The sequence below is a fragment of the Oncorhynchus gorbuscha genome, linkage group LG23, assembly GCF_021184085.1.
Source record: "Oncorhynchus gorbuscha isolate QuinsamMale2020 ecotype Even-year linkage group LG23, OgorEven_v1.0, whole genome shotgun sequence".
NCBI classification, from domain to species: Eukaryota; Metazoa; Chordata; class Actinopteri; order Salmoniformes; family Salmonidae; genus Oncorhynchus; species Oncorhynchus gorbuscha.
The window spans coordinates 27590106-27606527 of NC_060195.1; the positions used below are offsets into that span (position 1 = coordinate 27590106).

The 16422-nt window shown below is 44.3% G+C and overlaps 1 protein-coding gene across 3 annotated transcripts in view; it reads right to left on the bottom strand.

Moving 5' to 3' along the window:
• Nucleotides 1–492: 492 nt before the first annotated feature.
• LOC124010977 (ras-GEF domain-containing family member 1C-like) overlaps nt 493–16422 on the bottom strand; it is a 290823-nt gene continuing 274893 nt past the window's right edge. For 2 of the 3 annotated variants that reach the window (XM_046323836.1, XM_046323837.1), the window contains exons 2-14: nt 14603–14835; nt 13550–13672; nt 13210–13347; nt 8190–8414; nt 6665–6739; nt 6107–6208; nt 5492–5594; nt 5335–5414; nt 3566–3661; nt 3370–3465; nt 2815–2938; nt 2632–2704; nt 493–1174 (exon numbers count right to left, since the gene is read on the bottom strand). In XM_046323836.1, coding sequence (XP_046179792.1) covers nt 1123–1174; nt 2632–2704; nt 2815–2938; nt 3370–3465; nt 3566–3661; nt 5335–5414; nt 5492–5594; nt 6107–6208; nt 6665–6739; nt 8190–8414; nt 13210–13347; nt 13550–13672; nt 14603–14824 — 1509 coding nt within the window. In that variant the 5' untranslated portion in view covers nt 14825–14835 and the 3' untranslated portion in view covers nt 493–1122. The remainder of the gene's footprint in view (nt 1175–2631; nt 2705–2814; nt 2939–3369; nt 3466–3565; nt 3662–5334; nt 5415–5491; nt 5595–6106; nt 6209–6664; nt 6740–8189; nt 8415–13209; nt 13348–13549; nt 13673–14602; nt 14836–16422) is intronic. The other variant, XM_046323838.1, reaches the window with a different exon arrangement.

Consider the following 16422-nt stretch of genomic DNA (forward strand, 5'->3'; position numbering starts at 1 on the left):
TAGTAGTAGTCTTTTGAAGTAGTCTTTAGAAGTTGTCTTTAGTAGAAGTCATCGATAGTAGTCTTTAGAAGTAGTCTTTAGAAGTAGTCTTTAGTAGTAGTCTTTAGAAGTAGTCTTTAGAAGTAGTCTTTAGAAGTAGTCTTCAGTAGTAGTCTTTAGAAGTAGTCTTTAGAAGGAGTCTTTAGATGGAGTCTTTAGAAATAGTCTTCAGTAGTAGTCTTTAGTAGTAGTCTTAAGAAGTAGTCTTCAGTAGTAGTCTTAAGAAGTAGTCTTTAGAAGTAGTCTTTAGAAGTCTTCAGTAGTAGTCTTTAGAAGTAGTCTTTAGAAGTAGTCTTTAGAAGTAGTCTTCAGTAGTAGTCTTTAGAAGTAGTCTTCAGTAGTAGTCTTTAGAAGTAGTCTTTAGAAGTAGTCTTCAGTAGTAGTCTTCAGTAGTAGTCTTCAGTAGTAGTCTTTAGAAGTAGTATTCAGTAGTAGTCTTTAGAAGTAGTCTTTAGAAGTAGTCTTCAGTAGTAGTCTTCAGTAGTAGTCTTTAGAAGTAGTCTTTGGATGTAGTATTCAGTAGTAGTCTTTAGAAGTAGTCTTCAGTAGTAGTCTTCAGTAGTAGTCTTCAGTAGTGGTCTTTAGAAGGAGTCTTCAGTAGTAGAGGACCAAACACAGTCCGGCAGCTAAGTGGGCAAGCCAGCACCCTTCACATCATAGTTACTCTTACTTTTAAAGGATTCTAACAGTACAATAGAAAACTTACACAAGGCTTTGGAGAGAAAGATGAGAGAGGGAGAGACAAAGAAAGATGATAAAGAGTAAATAAACACCAAGATTGCGGGATTGATCTATCCCTTATTATGTACCCCATGTACAAAAGTCAAACCAAAGGTCATGACATTGTACTCCCCCAGTTAGTGTGCATACAGTAGCTTCACTTTTCACTGCTTGTTGACCTTTGTTCTTCCATTGTGTTTTACTGGTCATGATGTTGATGAATCCTGTTCATCATTATTGTTTCATCACTTCTATACTTCATGTGTAGACAAACACCCTGGCACCAGCTAGGCTCCTTCACAGTTTGTTTTAGTGCAGTGATTCCACTCCCTCCCTCCCTCCCTCGCTGGGCTGGCCTGAGGGTTAGCTGCCATGGTGCTCTTTTAGCTCTTTTGTCTTCAACAGAATATTAGACCTGGAGACAGATAGGAGGGAAAATGTAGGTGGTTTTAACAAGCTAAGACTATGTCACTCATTAGACTACATCACTGACTCATTAGGTTACATCACTGACTCATTAAGTTACATCACTGACTCATTAGGTTACATCACTGACTCATTAAGTTACATCACTGACTCATTAGATTACATCACTGACTCATTAGGTTACATCACTGACTCATTAGGTTACATCACTGACTCATTAGGCTACATCACTGACTCATTAGGTTACATCACTGACTCATTAGGCTACATCACTGACTCATTAGGCTACATCACTGACTCATTAGGCTACATCACTGACTCATTAGGTTACATCACTGACTCATTAGGCTACATCACTGACTCATTAGGCTACATCACTGACTCATTAGGCTACATCACTGACTCATTAGGCTACATCACTGACTCATTAGGTTACATCACTAACTCATTAGGTTACATCACTGACTCATTAGGTTACATCACTGACTCATTAGGCTACATCACTGACTCATTAGGCTACATCACTGACTCATTAGGCTACATCACTGACTCATTAGGCTACATCACTGACTCATTAGGCTACATCACTGACTCATTAGGCTACATCACTGACTCATTAGGTTACATCACTGACTCATTAGGTTACATCACTGACTCATTAGGCTACATCACTGACTCATTAGGTTACATCACTGACTCATTCAAGTTACATCACTGACTCATTAGGTTACATCACTGACTCATTAGAGGTTACATCACTGACTCATTAGGTTACATCACTGACTCATTAGGTTACATCACTGACTCATTAGGTTACATCACTGACTCATTAGGTTACATCACTGACTCATTAAGTTACATCACTGACTCATTAGGTTACATCACTGACTCATTAGACTACATCACTGACTCATTAGGTTACATCACTGACTCATTAGGTTACATCACTGACTCATTAGGTTACATCACTGACTCATTAGATTACATCACTGACTCATTAGGTTACATCACTGACTCATTAGATTACATCACTGACTCATTAAGTTACATCACTGACTCATTAGGCTACATCACTGACTCATTAGATTACATCACTGACTCATTAGGTTACATCACTGACTCATTAGGCTACATCACTGACTCATTAGGTTACATCACTGACTCATTAAGTTACATCACTGACTCATTAGGTTACATCACTGACTCATTAGATTACATCACTGACTCATTAGGTTACATCACTGACTCATTAGGCTACATCACTGACTCATTAGGCTACATCACTGACTCATTAGATTACATCACTGACTCATTAGGTTACATCACTGACTCATTAGATTACATCACTGACTCATTAGGTTACATCACTGGCTCATTAGGCTACATCACTGACTCATTAGATTACATCACTGACTCATTATGTTACATCACCGATATCTGTCATACCTGAGTGCTTTCCATCTGTCCTTCTCCACCTGGTTCTCTGGGCTCTCACTCTCATAGGATGCCAGGTAGAGGCCTAGGGATGAAATAAATACATATATATGATATGTGACTATAATGTTTAACTGTAATGTGTGATTAAATGTTTTTACTTCAAGACTCATGTTAGGTGAGACCGTGTCTTACCGTCCTCACTGAAGATGGGAGCAGTGTGGAGGTAGTGGAGGATGCTCCTGTCTGTCTCAAACGGACACTCTATCTGTTTCCACGTCATAAACTCTCCCACCTGGCGAGCCAATTCCACAAATTTCTGAAAACAAAATCAGAAAACAGAGAGAGAGAGAGAGAGAGACACACAGAGAGAGAGACAGAGAGAGAGAGACAGAGAGAGACAGAGACACAGAGAGAGACAGAGAGACAGAGACACAGAGAGAGACAGAGAGAGAGACAGACAGAGAGAGAGAGACATAGAGACAGAGAGAGAGACAGAGAGAGACAGAGAGAGACAGAGAGAGACAGAGAGAGAGAGAGAGAGAGAGGGAGAGAGAGACAGAGAGAGGGAGAGAGAGGGAGAGAGAGAGAGAGAGAGAGAGAGAGAGAGACAGAGAGAGAGAGACAGAGAGGAGAGAGAGATTGCTTTGGCAATGTAAACATATTTACCATACCAATAAAGCCATTGGAATTGAATTGAGAGAGTACAATCCACATTTATACGTATCAGTATGAACTTTTCAGCCTTACCGCAAAATGTACATGGCCGTTGGGCAAGCGGTTGGCACATCCCTCATTCAGGAAGTATATGTCTTTGATCAGTAGGCTGAAGAAGGGAATAACAATCTAAGAAAGAGAGAGAGAGAGTTAATGATGTGTGTCCTTGGTTTCAGTGCATGAGTAGGGGTCAGGTAATGATAGTTACAAAGTGAATGATGGCCTGTACCTTCTCCCTGATGCTATTAGCAGTCTGGGACCTGTGGATGGCTCCCCTAAGTGCTGTTCTGTAGTTGTAGAAGTTTCCAGTAGGGTCCATCTGATGCTGTATAGTTAAATAATATTATTATAGTAAAATAATAATATATTAGTCAAATGAAATAAAAATGTAATTGTCACATGGGCAAAATACAACAGACCTTACCATGAAATGCTTACTTACAAGACCTTAACCAACAATGCAGTTATAAGAAAGTAGAGTGAAGAAAATATTTACTAAATAAATTAAAGTAAAAAAAGACAATAAAATAACATTAATGAGGCTATATACATGGGCAATCATGAGAACCGCCAAAGGAATGGAAGACCCAGAGTTACCTCTGCTACAGAGGATAAGTTCATTAGAGTTACCTCTGCTACAGAGGATAAGTTCATTAGAGTTACCTCTGCTACAGAGGATACGTTCATTAGAGTTACCTCTGCTGCAGAGGATAAGTTCATTAGAGTTACCTCTGCTACAGAGGATACGTTCATTAGAGTTACCTCTGCTACAGAGGATACGTTCATTAGAGTTACCTCTGCTACAGAGGATACGTTCATTAGAGTTACCTCTGCTACAGAGGATACGTTCATTAGAGTTACCTCTGCTACAGAGGATACGTTCATTAGAGTTACCTCTGCTACAGAGGATAAGTTCATTAGAGTTACCTCTGCTACAGAGGATACGTTCATTAGAGTTACCTCTGCTACAGAGGATAAGTTCATTAGAGTTACCTCTGCTACAGAGGATAAGTTCATTAGAGTTACCTCTGCTACAGAGGATAAGTCCATTAGAGTTACCTCTGCTACAGAGGATAAGTTCATTAGAGTTACCTCTGCTACAGAGGATACGTTCATTAGAGTTACCTCTGCTACAGAGGATACGTTCATTAGAGTTACCTCTGCTACAGAGGATAAGTTCATTAGAGTTACCTCTGCTACAGAGGATACGTTCATTAGAGTTACCTCTGCTACAGAGGATAAGTTCATTAGAGTTACCTCTGCTACAGAGGATAAGTTCAATAGAGTTACCTCTGCTACAGAGGATAAGTTCAATAGAGTTACCTCTGCTACAGAGGATAAGTTCAATAGGGTTACCAGCCTCAGAAGTTGCAGCCCAAATAAATGCTTAACAGAGTTCAAGTAACAGAAACATCTCAACATCAACTGTTCAGAGGAGACTGCATGAATCAGACCTTCAGGATCGAATTGCTGCAAAGAAATGACTACTAAAGGACACCAATAATAAGAAGAGACTTGCTTGGGCCAAGAAACATGAGCAATGGACATTAGACAGGTGGAAATATGTCCTTTGGTCTGATGAGTCCAAATTTGAGATTTTTGTTTCCAACCTCCGTGTCGTTGTGAGACGCAGAGTAGGTGAACGGGAATTTCTGCGTGTGCGGTTCCCGCCGTGAAGCATGGAGGAGGAGGTGTGATGGTGTGGGGTTACTTTGCTGCTATTTAGAATTCAAGGCACACTTAAACAGCATGGCTACCACAACATTCTGCAGCGATACGCCATCCCATCTGGTTTGTGCATAGTGGGACTATCATTTGTTTTTCAACAGGACAGAGACCCAAAACACACCTTGAAATGGTTGGGGATGAGTTTAACAATTCATCCCAAACCAAGGAACAATGAACTTTAACAACTACTGTTTAATAATAATAACAACAATAAAATCATGCAAATTCTAACAAGGTATATCGAAGGCTGTGCTGGTTGGCTATTCTTACCTCCAGGATGAAGAACTTGGCAGTCTTGGCTTTACCCCATGTCTTCTTCAACCGAGACACAGGACTCATATTCATACCAGCTAGAGGAGATGACACAAGTCAAATATTGGTCTTTTGCCAAATATAGTAGTATTTGGGTCATGTATGATGTACTCACAGATGATGGCCATGAGGGAGTTGAAATTGCCAATGTTGAAGCACTCTCTGGCCACGTCGATGAAGAACTCAATCACCTGGGCTCTCTGTTTCTTCTTAGCAGGCTGAGAGGATATAGACACAGGCTGCTAGTAGGATATAATGGATGTAAATGACATGCAAAATAATACAGTATTTGTCCCCAGGGCCCGTATCTAGTATCAGTTTTGCCTTTTAGATCATAATGAATAAGATTATATGGAGAGGTTGGGACCTGATCCTAGATCATCACTCCTACTCTGAGACGCTTTGTGGATACAGGCCCTGGTCTGGGAAGAAAGTATCAATGCCTCACAAAAGGGAATGTAGTAATGTTACATGGCCAGCAGGTGACACTAAAGAACCATGAATGAATCATCAACCTCGGTGAGGAAAGACTGGCATAATATAATATATCATAATTACATGCCGTTTAGCAGACGTTTTTATCCGAAGGGATTTACAGTCATGCATGCATACATGCTTACGTATGGGTGGCCACGGGAATCAAACCCACAGCGCTTACATCACAAACACCATGCTCTACCAAATGAGCAATACGGGACCAGGACGAAGAGAATAACGTGAAATCATTTACCATACAGATCTCAGTAGCTACCAGGTAGCACAGCCTGTTGAACCACCTGACATAAGCCTCCAGGTTAGTGGTCTTCTTCTTCTGCTCACTGAAACACGGCTGCTGGGACACAAACACAGAATACTGCAAATCAGGACCAGACAGGGCCTCTCTCTCTCTCTCTCTCTCTCTCTCTCTCTCTCTCTCTCTCTCTCTCTCTCTCTCTCTCTCTCTCTCTCTCTCTCTCTCTCTCTCTCTTCTCTCTCTCTCTCTCTCTCTCTCTCTCTCTCTCTCTCTCTCTCTCTCTCTCTCTCTCTCTCTCTCTCTCTCTCTCTCGCTCTGTCCTTTCTGTCATTCTCTGTCTCTTTCTCTCTCTCTCTCTCTCTCTCTCTCTCTCTCTCTCTCTCTCTCTCTCTCTCTCTCTCTCTCTCTCTCTCTCTCTCTCTCTCTCTCTCTCTCTCTCTCTCTCTCTCTCTCTCTCTCTCTTTTCAAAAAGTAAACAAATGATTTACACAATGGTGTACTATAATGTTATTCCCACTGAGAAAAGGTTTTGATATGCAGTATATTATACTATACCTGAGTGCTACCTAGTGGGTCTTTCTGAACAAAGGCTTGGACAAACTCCTCAGGACCGATATAACTGAGATGTTCCTGAAACAGAGAGAGCAGAGTAGAGCTACATGGCCGTGCATATTAACTAGATTCATCTCAGTAATAGAAGCCAAGCAATACAGGAAGTCATGAATCACTGAGAAATCTCACATTCCATTGAAGCAACAGCTGACCCCTGGTATGCACAGGCTAAGCAACGCAAATCAAAAATATACAAACATAAGAAAACACACATACTATGTCACTGTTGTTATATCAACAAAGAGAATCACCCACAGCTACAGGACATCTTCACCCACAGATTGACCCAAACTCTGAAAGGAATGCAGCTAAGAGATCTGTCACAAATCTGTCCCAACATTTAGTGGGAGCCCAAAGTAAGCCGCTTCCCCTTCCCTCACCCTGTGTGTGTGTGTGTGTGTGTGTGTGTGTGTGTGTGTGTGTGTGTGTGTGCGTGTGTGCGTGCGTGCGTGCGTGCGTGCGTGCGTGCGTGCGTGCGTGCGTGCGTGCGTGCGGGTGTGGGTGGGTGGGTGGGTGGGTGGGTGTGTGTGTGCGTGCGTGCATGCGTGTGTGTGTGTGTGTGTAAAGCTGTCAGGTCATATACATCAACTGGATGTATTCCCTTAAAGGCACCAGGCAAACCACTGACTTTGAGATGATGTCGCGCTTTTCAGACCAGAATACACGCTTACTCAGGCCTACGGAGTATAGCCCTAGAGCTAACAGAGGACCATTCAAAGCCCGTTACTCAGCTGTAGGCTAGAGCTAACAGAGGACCATTCAAAGCCTGTCAATTAGCTGTAGGCTAGAGCTAACAGAGGACCATTCAAAGCCTGTCAATTAGCTGTAGGCTAGAGCTAACAGAGGACCATTCAAAGCCTGTCAATTAGCTGTAGGCTAGAGCTAACATAGGACCATTCAAAGCCTGTCAATTAGCTGTAGGCTAGAGCTAACAGAGGACCATTCAAAGCCTGTTAATTAGCTGTAGGCTAGAGCTAACAGAGGACCATTCAAAGCCTGTCAATTAGCTGTAGGCTAGAGCTAACAGAGGACCATTCAAAGCCTGTTACTCAGCTGTAGGCTAGAGCTAACAGAGGACCATTCAAAGCCTGTCAATTAGCTGTAGGCTAGAGCTAACAGAGGACCATTCAAAGTCTGTTACTCAGCTGTAGGCTAGAGCTAACATAGGACCATTCAAAGCCTGTTAATTAGCTGTAGGTGCTCCATCTCTCTCTCTCTTTCTCTCTCTGTCTTGATTCCCCAATTCATTTCTGTGTCTATTCCTTTCTCCCCTCTGCGTCCTCTCTCTCTTATTGTAATTTATCTCTCATAGTCTTTCTCTGTCTTTGCCTGTTTGCCTTCCTCTTCCCTCCCCCTCTCTCCTCTTCTCATCATCTCTCCCTCCGATCACACCCTTATCTCATTCTCTTTCATCCCTCCTCTCTCTCCTTTCATTCCTTCCTCACATTCTTCCTACCACTCTTCTTACCAGTTCCACATGGGTGAGTTGCTGTGCCAGTGTGTATGGGTCATTGCAGATAGACAGTATATCCTTCTGGATAGGTGGAGGCTTGGTCTTGAAGCCCACCAGCTTGTCTGCTATTGAGGAGACTGAGGAGGCATTCACTTTGACAATGCTCTCCTCTCCCTGGGCGATGGCTGCCAGCTTCTGGTTCAGTGTCTGCAAAACCTGGTTCAGTGTCTTCCAATACGCCTGGAAAGGAAATATATACTTTAGAGTGATTAGACAACTAATAATAATCATGATCAACACCATCATTATCATTCTCACCCTCCTCATCATCATCACCACAATCATCATAACGACCATTGTCAAACGCTCCCTAAAACACTTCAGCGAGCAGGCCTTTCTAATTGACCTGGCCCGTGTATCCTGGAAGGATATTGACCTCATCCCGTCAGTAGAGGATGCCTGGTTGCTCTTCAAAAGCACTTTCCTCTCCATCTTATATAAGCATGCCCCATTCAAAAATGTAGAACTAAGAACAGATATAGCCCTTGGTTCACACCAGACTTGACTGCCCTTGAACAGCACAAAAACATCCTGTGGCGTTCTGCATTAGCATCGAATAGCCCCCGCAACTTTTCAGGGAAGTCAGGAACCAATATACTCAGTCAGTTAGTCAGTTTAAACAGAAATTTGCTTCCTGTAACACTAATTCAAAAAAGGTTTGGGACACTGTAAAGTCCATGGAGAATAAGAGCACCTCCTCCCAGCTGCCCACTGCACTGAGGATAGGAAACACTGTCACCACCGATAAATCTACGATCATTTCAATAATATTTTTTCCATGGCTGGCCATGCTTTCCACCTGGCTACCCCTACCCCTTCCAACATCTCAGCACCCCCTGCAGCACCCCCCCCCCCGCGCTTCTCCTTCACCCAAATCCAGAAAGCTGATGTTCTGAAAGAACTGCAAAATCTGGATCCCTACAAATCAGCTGAGCTAGACAATCTGGACCCTCTCTTTCTAAAATAATTTGCAGAAATGTTTGCAACCCCTATTACTAGCCTATACAACCTATCTTTCGTATCGTCTAAGATCCCCCAAACACTCTAGACCCAAACTGTTATAGACCTATATCCATCTTGCCCTAACTTTCTACATTTTTCGAAAGCCAAGTTAATAAACAGATCACCGGCCATTTTGAATCCCACCGTACCTTCTCCACTATGCAATCTGGTTTCCGAGCTGGTCATGGGTGCACCTCAGCTCAAGGTCCTAAACAATATCATAAACACCATCGATAAAATACAGTACTGTGCAGCAGTCTTCATCGACTTGGCCAAGGCCTTGGACTCTGTCAATCACCATATTCTTATCGGCAGACTCAATAGCTTTGGCTTCTGAAATGACTGCCTCGGCTGGTTCATCAACTACTTCTCAGATAGAGTTCAGTGTGTCAAATCGGAGGGCCTGTTGTGCGGACCTCTGGCAGTCTCTATGGGGGTGCCACAGGGCTCAATTCTCGGGCCGACTCTTTTCTTTGTATATATCAATGATGTCGCTCTTGCTGCTGGTGATTCACTGATCCACCTCTATGCAGATGACACCATTCTGTATACATCTGGCCCTTCTTTGGACACTGTGCTAACAAACTTCCAAATGAGCTTCAATGCCATACAACAGTCATTCCGTGGCCTCCAACTGCTTTTAAATGCAAGTAAAACTAAGTGCATGCTCTTCAACCGATTGCTGCCCGCACCCTCCCGCCCGACTAGCATCACTACTCTGGACGGTTCTGACCTATAATATGTGGACAACTACAAATACCTAGGTGTCTGGTTAGACTGTAAACTCTCCTTCCAGACTCATATTAGGCATCTCCAATCCAAAATTAAATCTAAAATCGGCTTCCAATTTCGCAACAAAGCATCCTTCACTCATGCTGCCAAACATACCCTCGTAAAACTGACTATCCTACCGATCTTTGACTTCAGCGATGTCATTTACAAAATAGCCCCCAACACTCTACTCAGCAAACTGGATGTAGTCTTTCTCAGTGCCATCCGTTTTGTCACCAAAGCCCCATATACTACCCACCACTCCGACCTGTATGCTCTCGTTGGCTGGCCCTCACTACATATCCGTCGCAAACCCACTGGCTCCAGGTCATCTATAAGTCTCTGCTAGGTAAAGCCCCTCCTTATCTCAGCTCACTGGTCACCATAGCAGCACCCACCCGTAGCACTCGCTCCAGCAGGTATATTTCACTGGTCATCCCCAAAGCCAAAACTTCCTTTGGCCACATTTCCTTCCAGTTCTCCGCTGCCAATGACTGGAACGAATTGCAAAAATCTCTGAAGCTAGAGTCTTATATCTCCCTCTAACTTTAAGCATCAGCTATCAGAGCAGCTTACCTGTACCTGTACACAGCCAATCTGTAAATATCACACCTCATCCCCAAATTATTACTTACCCTCTTGCTCTTTTGCACCCCAGTATCTCTACTTGCAAATCATCATCTGCACATCTATCATCTATCATCTCCACTCCATTAATGCTAAATTGTAACTATTTTCACCTCTAGGGCCTATTTATTGCCTACCTACCTACCCTTCTACATTTGCACACACTGTACATAGATTTTTCTATTGTGTTATTGACTGTACTTTTGTTTTTGTGTAACTGTGTTGTTGTTTTTGTCGCACTTCTTCGCTTTATCTTGGCCAGGTCGCAGTTGTAAATGAGAACTTGTTCTCAACTGGCCTACCTGGTTAAATAAAGTTTAAATAAATAAAATAAATAATCATCATTATCACCATCACCGCAATCATCATCATCATCACCATCACAATCATCACCCCCAATATCATCAGCATTCTCCTCCTCATCATCATCACCATCATCATCACAATCAACATCATAATCATCACCCTCATCATCTCTCCAGACTACATCCCTCTCCTTCACAGTTTTACACCCCTCTTTCACACCATCGTGCGCGTGCGAGCATGTGTCCCTTTTCATCTGTGTGTGTGAGTGTGTGTTGTGTTCCCCACAGTGTGTGTGTGTGTGTGTGTGTGTCCATCCCCCGCTGAGCTGTGTGGCTGTAAGTCTGGTGGTTGGGGCTGGTAGGTCGAGTCTCAGTAAATCACCCATAGCGTGTCATAAATGACCTGAAGCCAGAACACTGCCTGGGCCCTGCTCTGCAACCACAAATAGCTGCAAATTCATCACCATCACCCTCCTCTTGCTCTCTCTCCATCCCTCTTCTTCCTTCTTCGCATCTACCCCTTTTCATCCTACTCCACTTCCCCTCCCTGCTCTTCCTCCCCTTCCTGCTCTCCCTTTTCCATCCCTCTCTACCTCCCCCTCATCCCCATGCCCCCCTAATCCTTCATCATCATCCATTTCTTTCTCTCTCTTTCCTTGAGGCTGCAGAGCCAATGCAAGAACCCCTCCCCTCGTTGCTCTTTCTATTCTCTCTCTCTCCCTCTCAATTTCAATTTAAGGGCTTTATTGGAAAGGGAAACAACTGTTAACCTCTCAAGTGAAGAATCACTTTCTTTTAGGTGGTTGTAGAATTTAACGTCTCTTTTCTGGATTTTGATAATTTTGTGGGCAGTGAGCACATAGCCTGTCTCCTCTTGAGAGCCAGGTCTGCCTACAGCGACCTTTCTCAATAGCAAGACTATGCTCACTGAGTCTGTAAATAGTCAAAGATTTCCTTGATTTTGGGTCATTCATAGTGGTCAGGTATTCTGTGACTGCGTACTCTCTGTTTAGGGCCAAATAGCATTCTAGTTTGCTCAGTTTTTTGGTTAATTCTTTCCAATGTGACAAGTAATTATCTTTTTGTTTTCTCTTGATTAGGTTGGGTCTAATTGTGTTGCTGTCCTAGGGCTCTGTAGGGTGTGTTTGTGAACAGAGCCCCAGGACCAGATTTCTTAGGGGACTCTTCTCCAGGTTAATCTCTCTGTCGGTGATGGCTTGTTCATGGCTTGTTATGGAATCACTTCCTTTTAGGTGGTTGTAGAATTTAACGGCTCTATTCTGGATTTGGTTCATTAGCGGGTATCGACCTAATTCTGCTCTGCCTGCATTACTTGGTGTTTTACATTGTACACTGAGTCTCAATTTGGTGTTTGTCCCATTTCAATTTGGTGTTTGTCCCATTTCAATTTGGTGTTTGTCCCTCATAATGGGTTCAAGAACTGATTCAAGTATTTTTAGTGTATAGTGTAAGTGATTCGTTATAGTGAAGGCATAGATCCAGGTTTTCTGGGTCTGTATCTTTTTGGTTGGATAGGTTAATCATTTTATTCCTTAGGTTTTTGCATTCTTCATCAAACTATTTTTCGTTGTTGTTTATTTTCTTATAGGGGTGTTAGTGGGCTGACTGTGAACGCTCTGAGAGACTCTGGGTTGAGGTCAGTGATAAAGTATTCTACAGTACTACTGCCAAGGGATGAGCTGTAGGTGTACCTACCATAGGAGTCCCCTCGAAGCCTACCATTGACTATGGACAGACCCAGCGTGCGACAGAGCTGCAGGAGTTGTGACCCATCTCTCTCTCTCCCTCTCTCTCTCTCTCCCTCTCCCTCCTCTCTCTCTTCTCTCTTCTCTCACCCCCTCTCCCTCTCCGTCGCTCTCTCTCTCTTTCTCCTTCCTCTCTCTCCCTCTCTCTCTTTCATTCTTTCTCTCACCCTCCTCTCTCTCTCTCTCTCCGTTCTCTCGCGCGCTCTCTCCCTCCTCTCTCGCTCTTTCTCCCTCTCTTCTCTCTCCCTCCTCTCTCTCTCTCTCTCTCTCTCTCTCCTCTCTCTCTCTCTCTCTCTCTCTCTCTCTCTCTCTCTCTCTCTCTCTCTCGTTCTTTCTCTACTCTTTTCTCTCCCCCTATCCCGCTCTCTCCTGTAATGCAGTAGAAGAGGAATGCATAACATTGCACTGTTTTGTACATTCAGAGTGCCACACCTATTCACCTGACTGAGTCTCCTTTCTGAGAGTATGGAGGGTAGCCTCTCATACTCCCTCCCTCCCTCTCACCTCATCACAGGGTGCTATCCTGTGGATGATATCTTTGAAAAGGCCCACCATCTTCTCCTCTCTGAAGTCTGTGGGAAACGTCTCTGTCCACTCAGTCAGCAGCTGCAGGATCTTGGGACCAAACTTCCTCACTTTAGCCTGTGAGGAGACACAGTCAGAGTCACTGGGATGGAAAGTTTGGGTGTGTGTGTGTGTGTGTGTGTGTGTGTGTGTGTGTGTGTGTGTGTGTGTGTGTGTGTGTGTGTGTGTGTGTGTGTGTGTGTGTGTGTGTGTGTGTGTGTGTGTGTGTGTGTGTGTGTGTGTGTGTGTGTGTGTGTGTGTGTGTGTAAGCAGTGCTGACCATGTCCATTGGACTCTGGTCCAACTGTTGTTGTTTGATGCAGGTGTCACAGAGTCTGGCCAGCAGCTCAGGAGGAGAGATGAACAGACGAGCACTCAGCAGGAACGTAAACACATAGGCTTTCTGTGGAGGGAGACAATGGGTTAAACACATAGGCTTTCTGTGGAGGGAGACAATGGGTTAAACACATAGGCTTTCTGTGGAGGGAGACAATGGGTTAAACACATAGGCTTTCTGTGGAGGGAGACAATGGGTTAAACACATAGGCTTTCTGTGGAGGGAGACAATGGGTTAAACACATAGGCTTTCTGTGGAGGGAAACAATGGGTTAAACACATAGGCTTTCTGTGGAGGGAGACAATGGGTTAAACACATAGGCTTTCTGTGGAGGGAGACAATGGGTTAAACACATAGGCTTTCTGTGGAGGGAGACAATGGGTTAAACACATAGGCTTTCTGTGGAGGGAGACAATGGGTTAAACACATAGGCTTTCTGTGGAGGGAGACAATGGGTTAAACACATAGGCTTTCTGTGGAGGGAGACAATGGGTTAAACACATAGGCTTTCTGTGGAGGGAGACAATGGGTTGAACACATAGGCTTTCTGTGGAGGGAAACAATGGGTTAAACACATAGGCTTTCTGTGGAGGGAAACAATAGGTTAAATACATAGGCTTTCTGTGGAGGGAAACAATGGGTTAAACACATAGGCCTTCTGTGGAGGGAAACAATGGGTTAAACACATAGGCTTTCTGTGGAGGGAAACAATGGGTTAAACACATAGGCTTTCTGTGGAGGGAAACAATGGGTTAAACACATAGGCTTTCTGTGGAGGGAAACAATGGGTTAAACACATAGGCTTTCTGTGGAGGGAGACAATGGGTTGAACACATAGGCTTTCTGTGGAGGGAAACAATGGGTTAAACACATAGGCTTTCTGTGGAGGGAAACAATGGGTTAACACATCCAGTATTTCCATTTTCATTGACATTATATTCCTACTACTATTTATACTGCTGAGGCTGGGGCCACTACAACCAGCGTAGTGTTTACCTCTGGGTAGTAGTCTGCGGTGGGCACTAGGTGCTGGATGAGAGTGTCCAGAGAGGCGGAGGTAATGGGGGGTCCGTCGGCCACGCAAGCCCCAGGTCCTCTGGCCTCCTGGGGGCCTTCCTCCTCCTCAGGGTCAGCCTCAGAGCAGGTGGAGGCCAGGTGGGGGCTGAAGCCACTGGGGGTGAACATGGTGCCTGCTGCTGGGAACACAGTCTGGGGCATTCCTCTCCTGGCTGGGATGGACAGACAGAGAGATACATTCAGCAGGCTAGCTGTTTACCCTCTCAGAGCGTTATGTCTAGTTCAGTCTCCACTACACACTCATTCCATCCCAGTGACTTTACAACCTGCCAGCCACAGCCTCCGTTGTTGGGGGAAATGGAACCCCCAGCAGGCCGTCTCGAAGGACGATGCAATACAAGAGGGGAAATGTGTGTCATACTGTCGCCATCGAGACCTTTGCCGTAAGAAAGTGTTCTGTTTCCTCTCTCCCTAACCCTTATCTCTCTCCCTAACCCTTATCTCTCTCTCTCTACCCCTCATCTCTCTCTCTATGTACCCCTGGTCTCTCTCTCTACCACTCATTCCTCTCCCTAACCCTTATCTCTCTCCCTAACCCTTATCTCTCTCTCTCTACCCCTCATCTCTCTCTCTATGTACCCCTGGTCTCTCTCTCTACCACTCATTCCTCTCCCTAACCCTTATCTCTCCCCCTAACCCTTATCTCTCTCCCTAACCCTCATCTCTCTCCCTACCCCTCATCTCTCTCCCTAACTCTTATCTCTCTCCCTAACCCTTATCTCTCTCCCTAACCCTTATCTCTCTCTCTACCCCTCATCTCTCTCTATGTACCCCTGGTCTCTCTTTCTACCACTCATTCCTCTCCCTAACCCTTATCTCTCTCCCTAACCCTTATCTCTCATCTCTCTCCCTAACCCTTATCTCTCTCCCTACCCCTCATCTCTCTCCCTAACCTTATCTCTCTCCCTAACCTTATCTCTCTCCCTAATCCTTCTCTCTCTCTCTACCCCTCATCTGTCTGTCTCTCTGTACCCCTGGTCTCTCTCTCTACCACTCATTCCTCTCTCTACCCCTCATCTCTCTCTCTACCCCTCATCTCTCTCCCTAACCCTCATCTCTCTCCCCCTCATCTCTCTCCCTAACCCTCATCTCTCTCCCTAAACCTCATCTCTCTCCCTAACCCTTATCTCTCTCCCTAACCCTTATCTCTCTCCCTATACCTTATCTCTCTCTCTACCCCTCATCTCTCTTCTCTCTGTACCCCTGGTCTCTCTCTCTACCACTCATTCCTCTCTCTGCCCCTCATCTCTCCCTCTCTCTCTACCCCTCATCTCTCTCTCTACCCCTCACCTCTCTCTCTCTACCCCTCATCTATCTCTCTCTACCCCTCATCCCTCTCTCTCTCTACCCCTCATCCCTCTCTCTCTATCCCTCATCTCTCTCTCTACCCCTCATCCCTCTCTCTCTACCCCTCATCTCTCTCTCTCTACCCCTCATCCCTCTCTCTACCCCTCATCTGGATATCAAGACATCACTCTCTATATTTTAGTTTTTTACCCAAAGTCGACCTTTAAAGTAACTGCTCAGTGTTTCCAGATTTCTATGAAATATGACCTTAATTAATTCCATTATGATTGAAATTGTAATTAAGTATGTTAAAAGGCAATTTTTTTGTGTGGGTGTACCCCAACAACAGAATGTTGTGGGCGTATATCGGTCATTAAAAATGCTGATTGGCCAGCTCATCCTCCTCAGGAGGATGACATCATCCTGTATGAGGAAATAGCAAGCATTTTTAA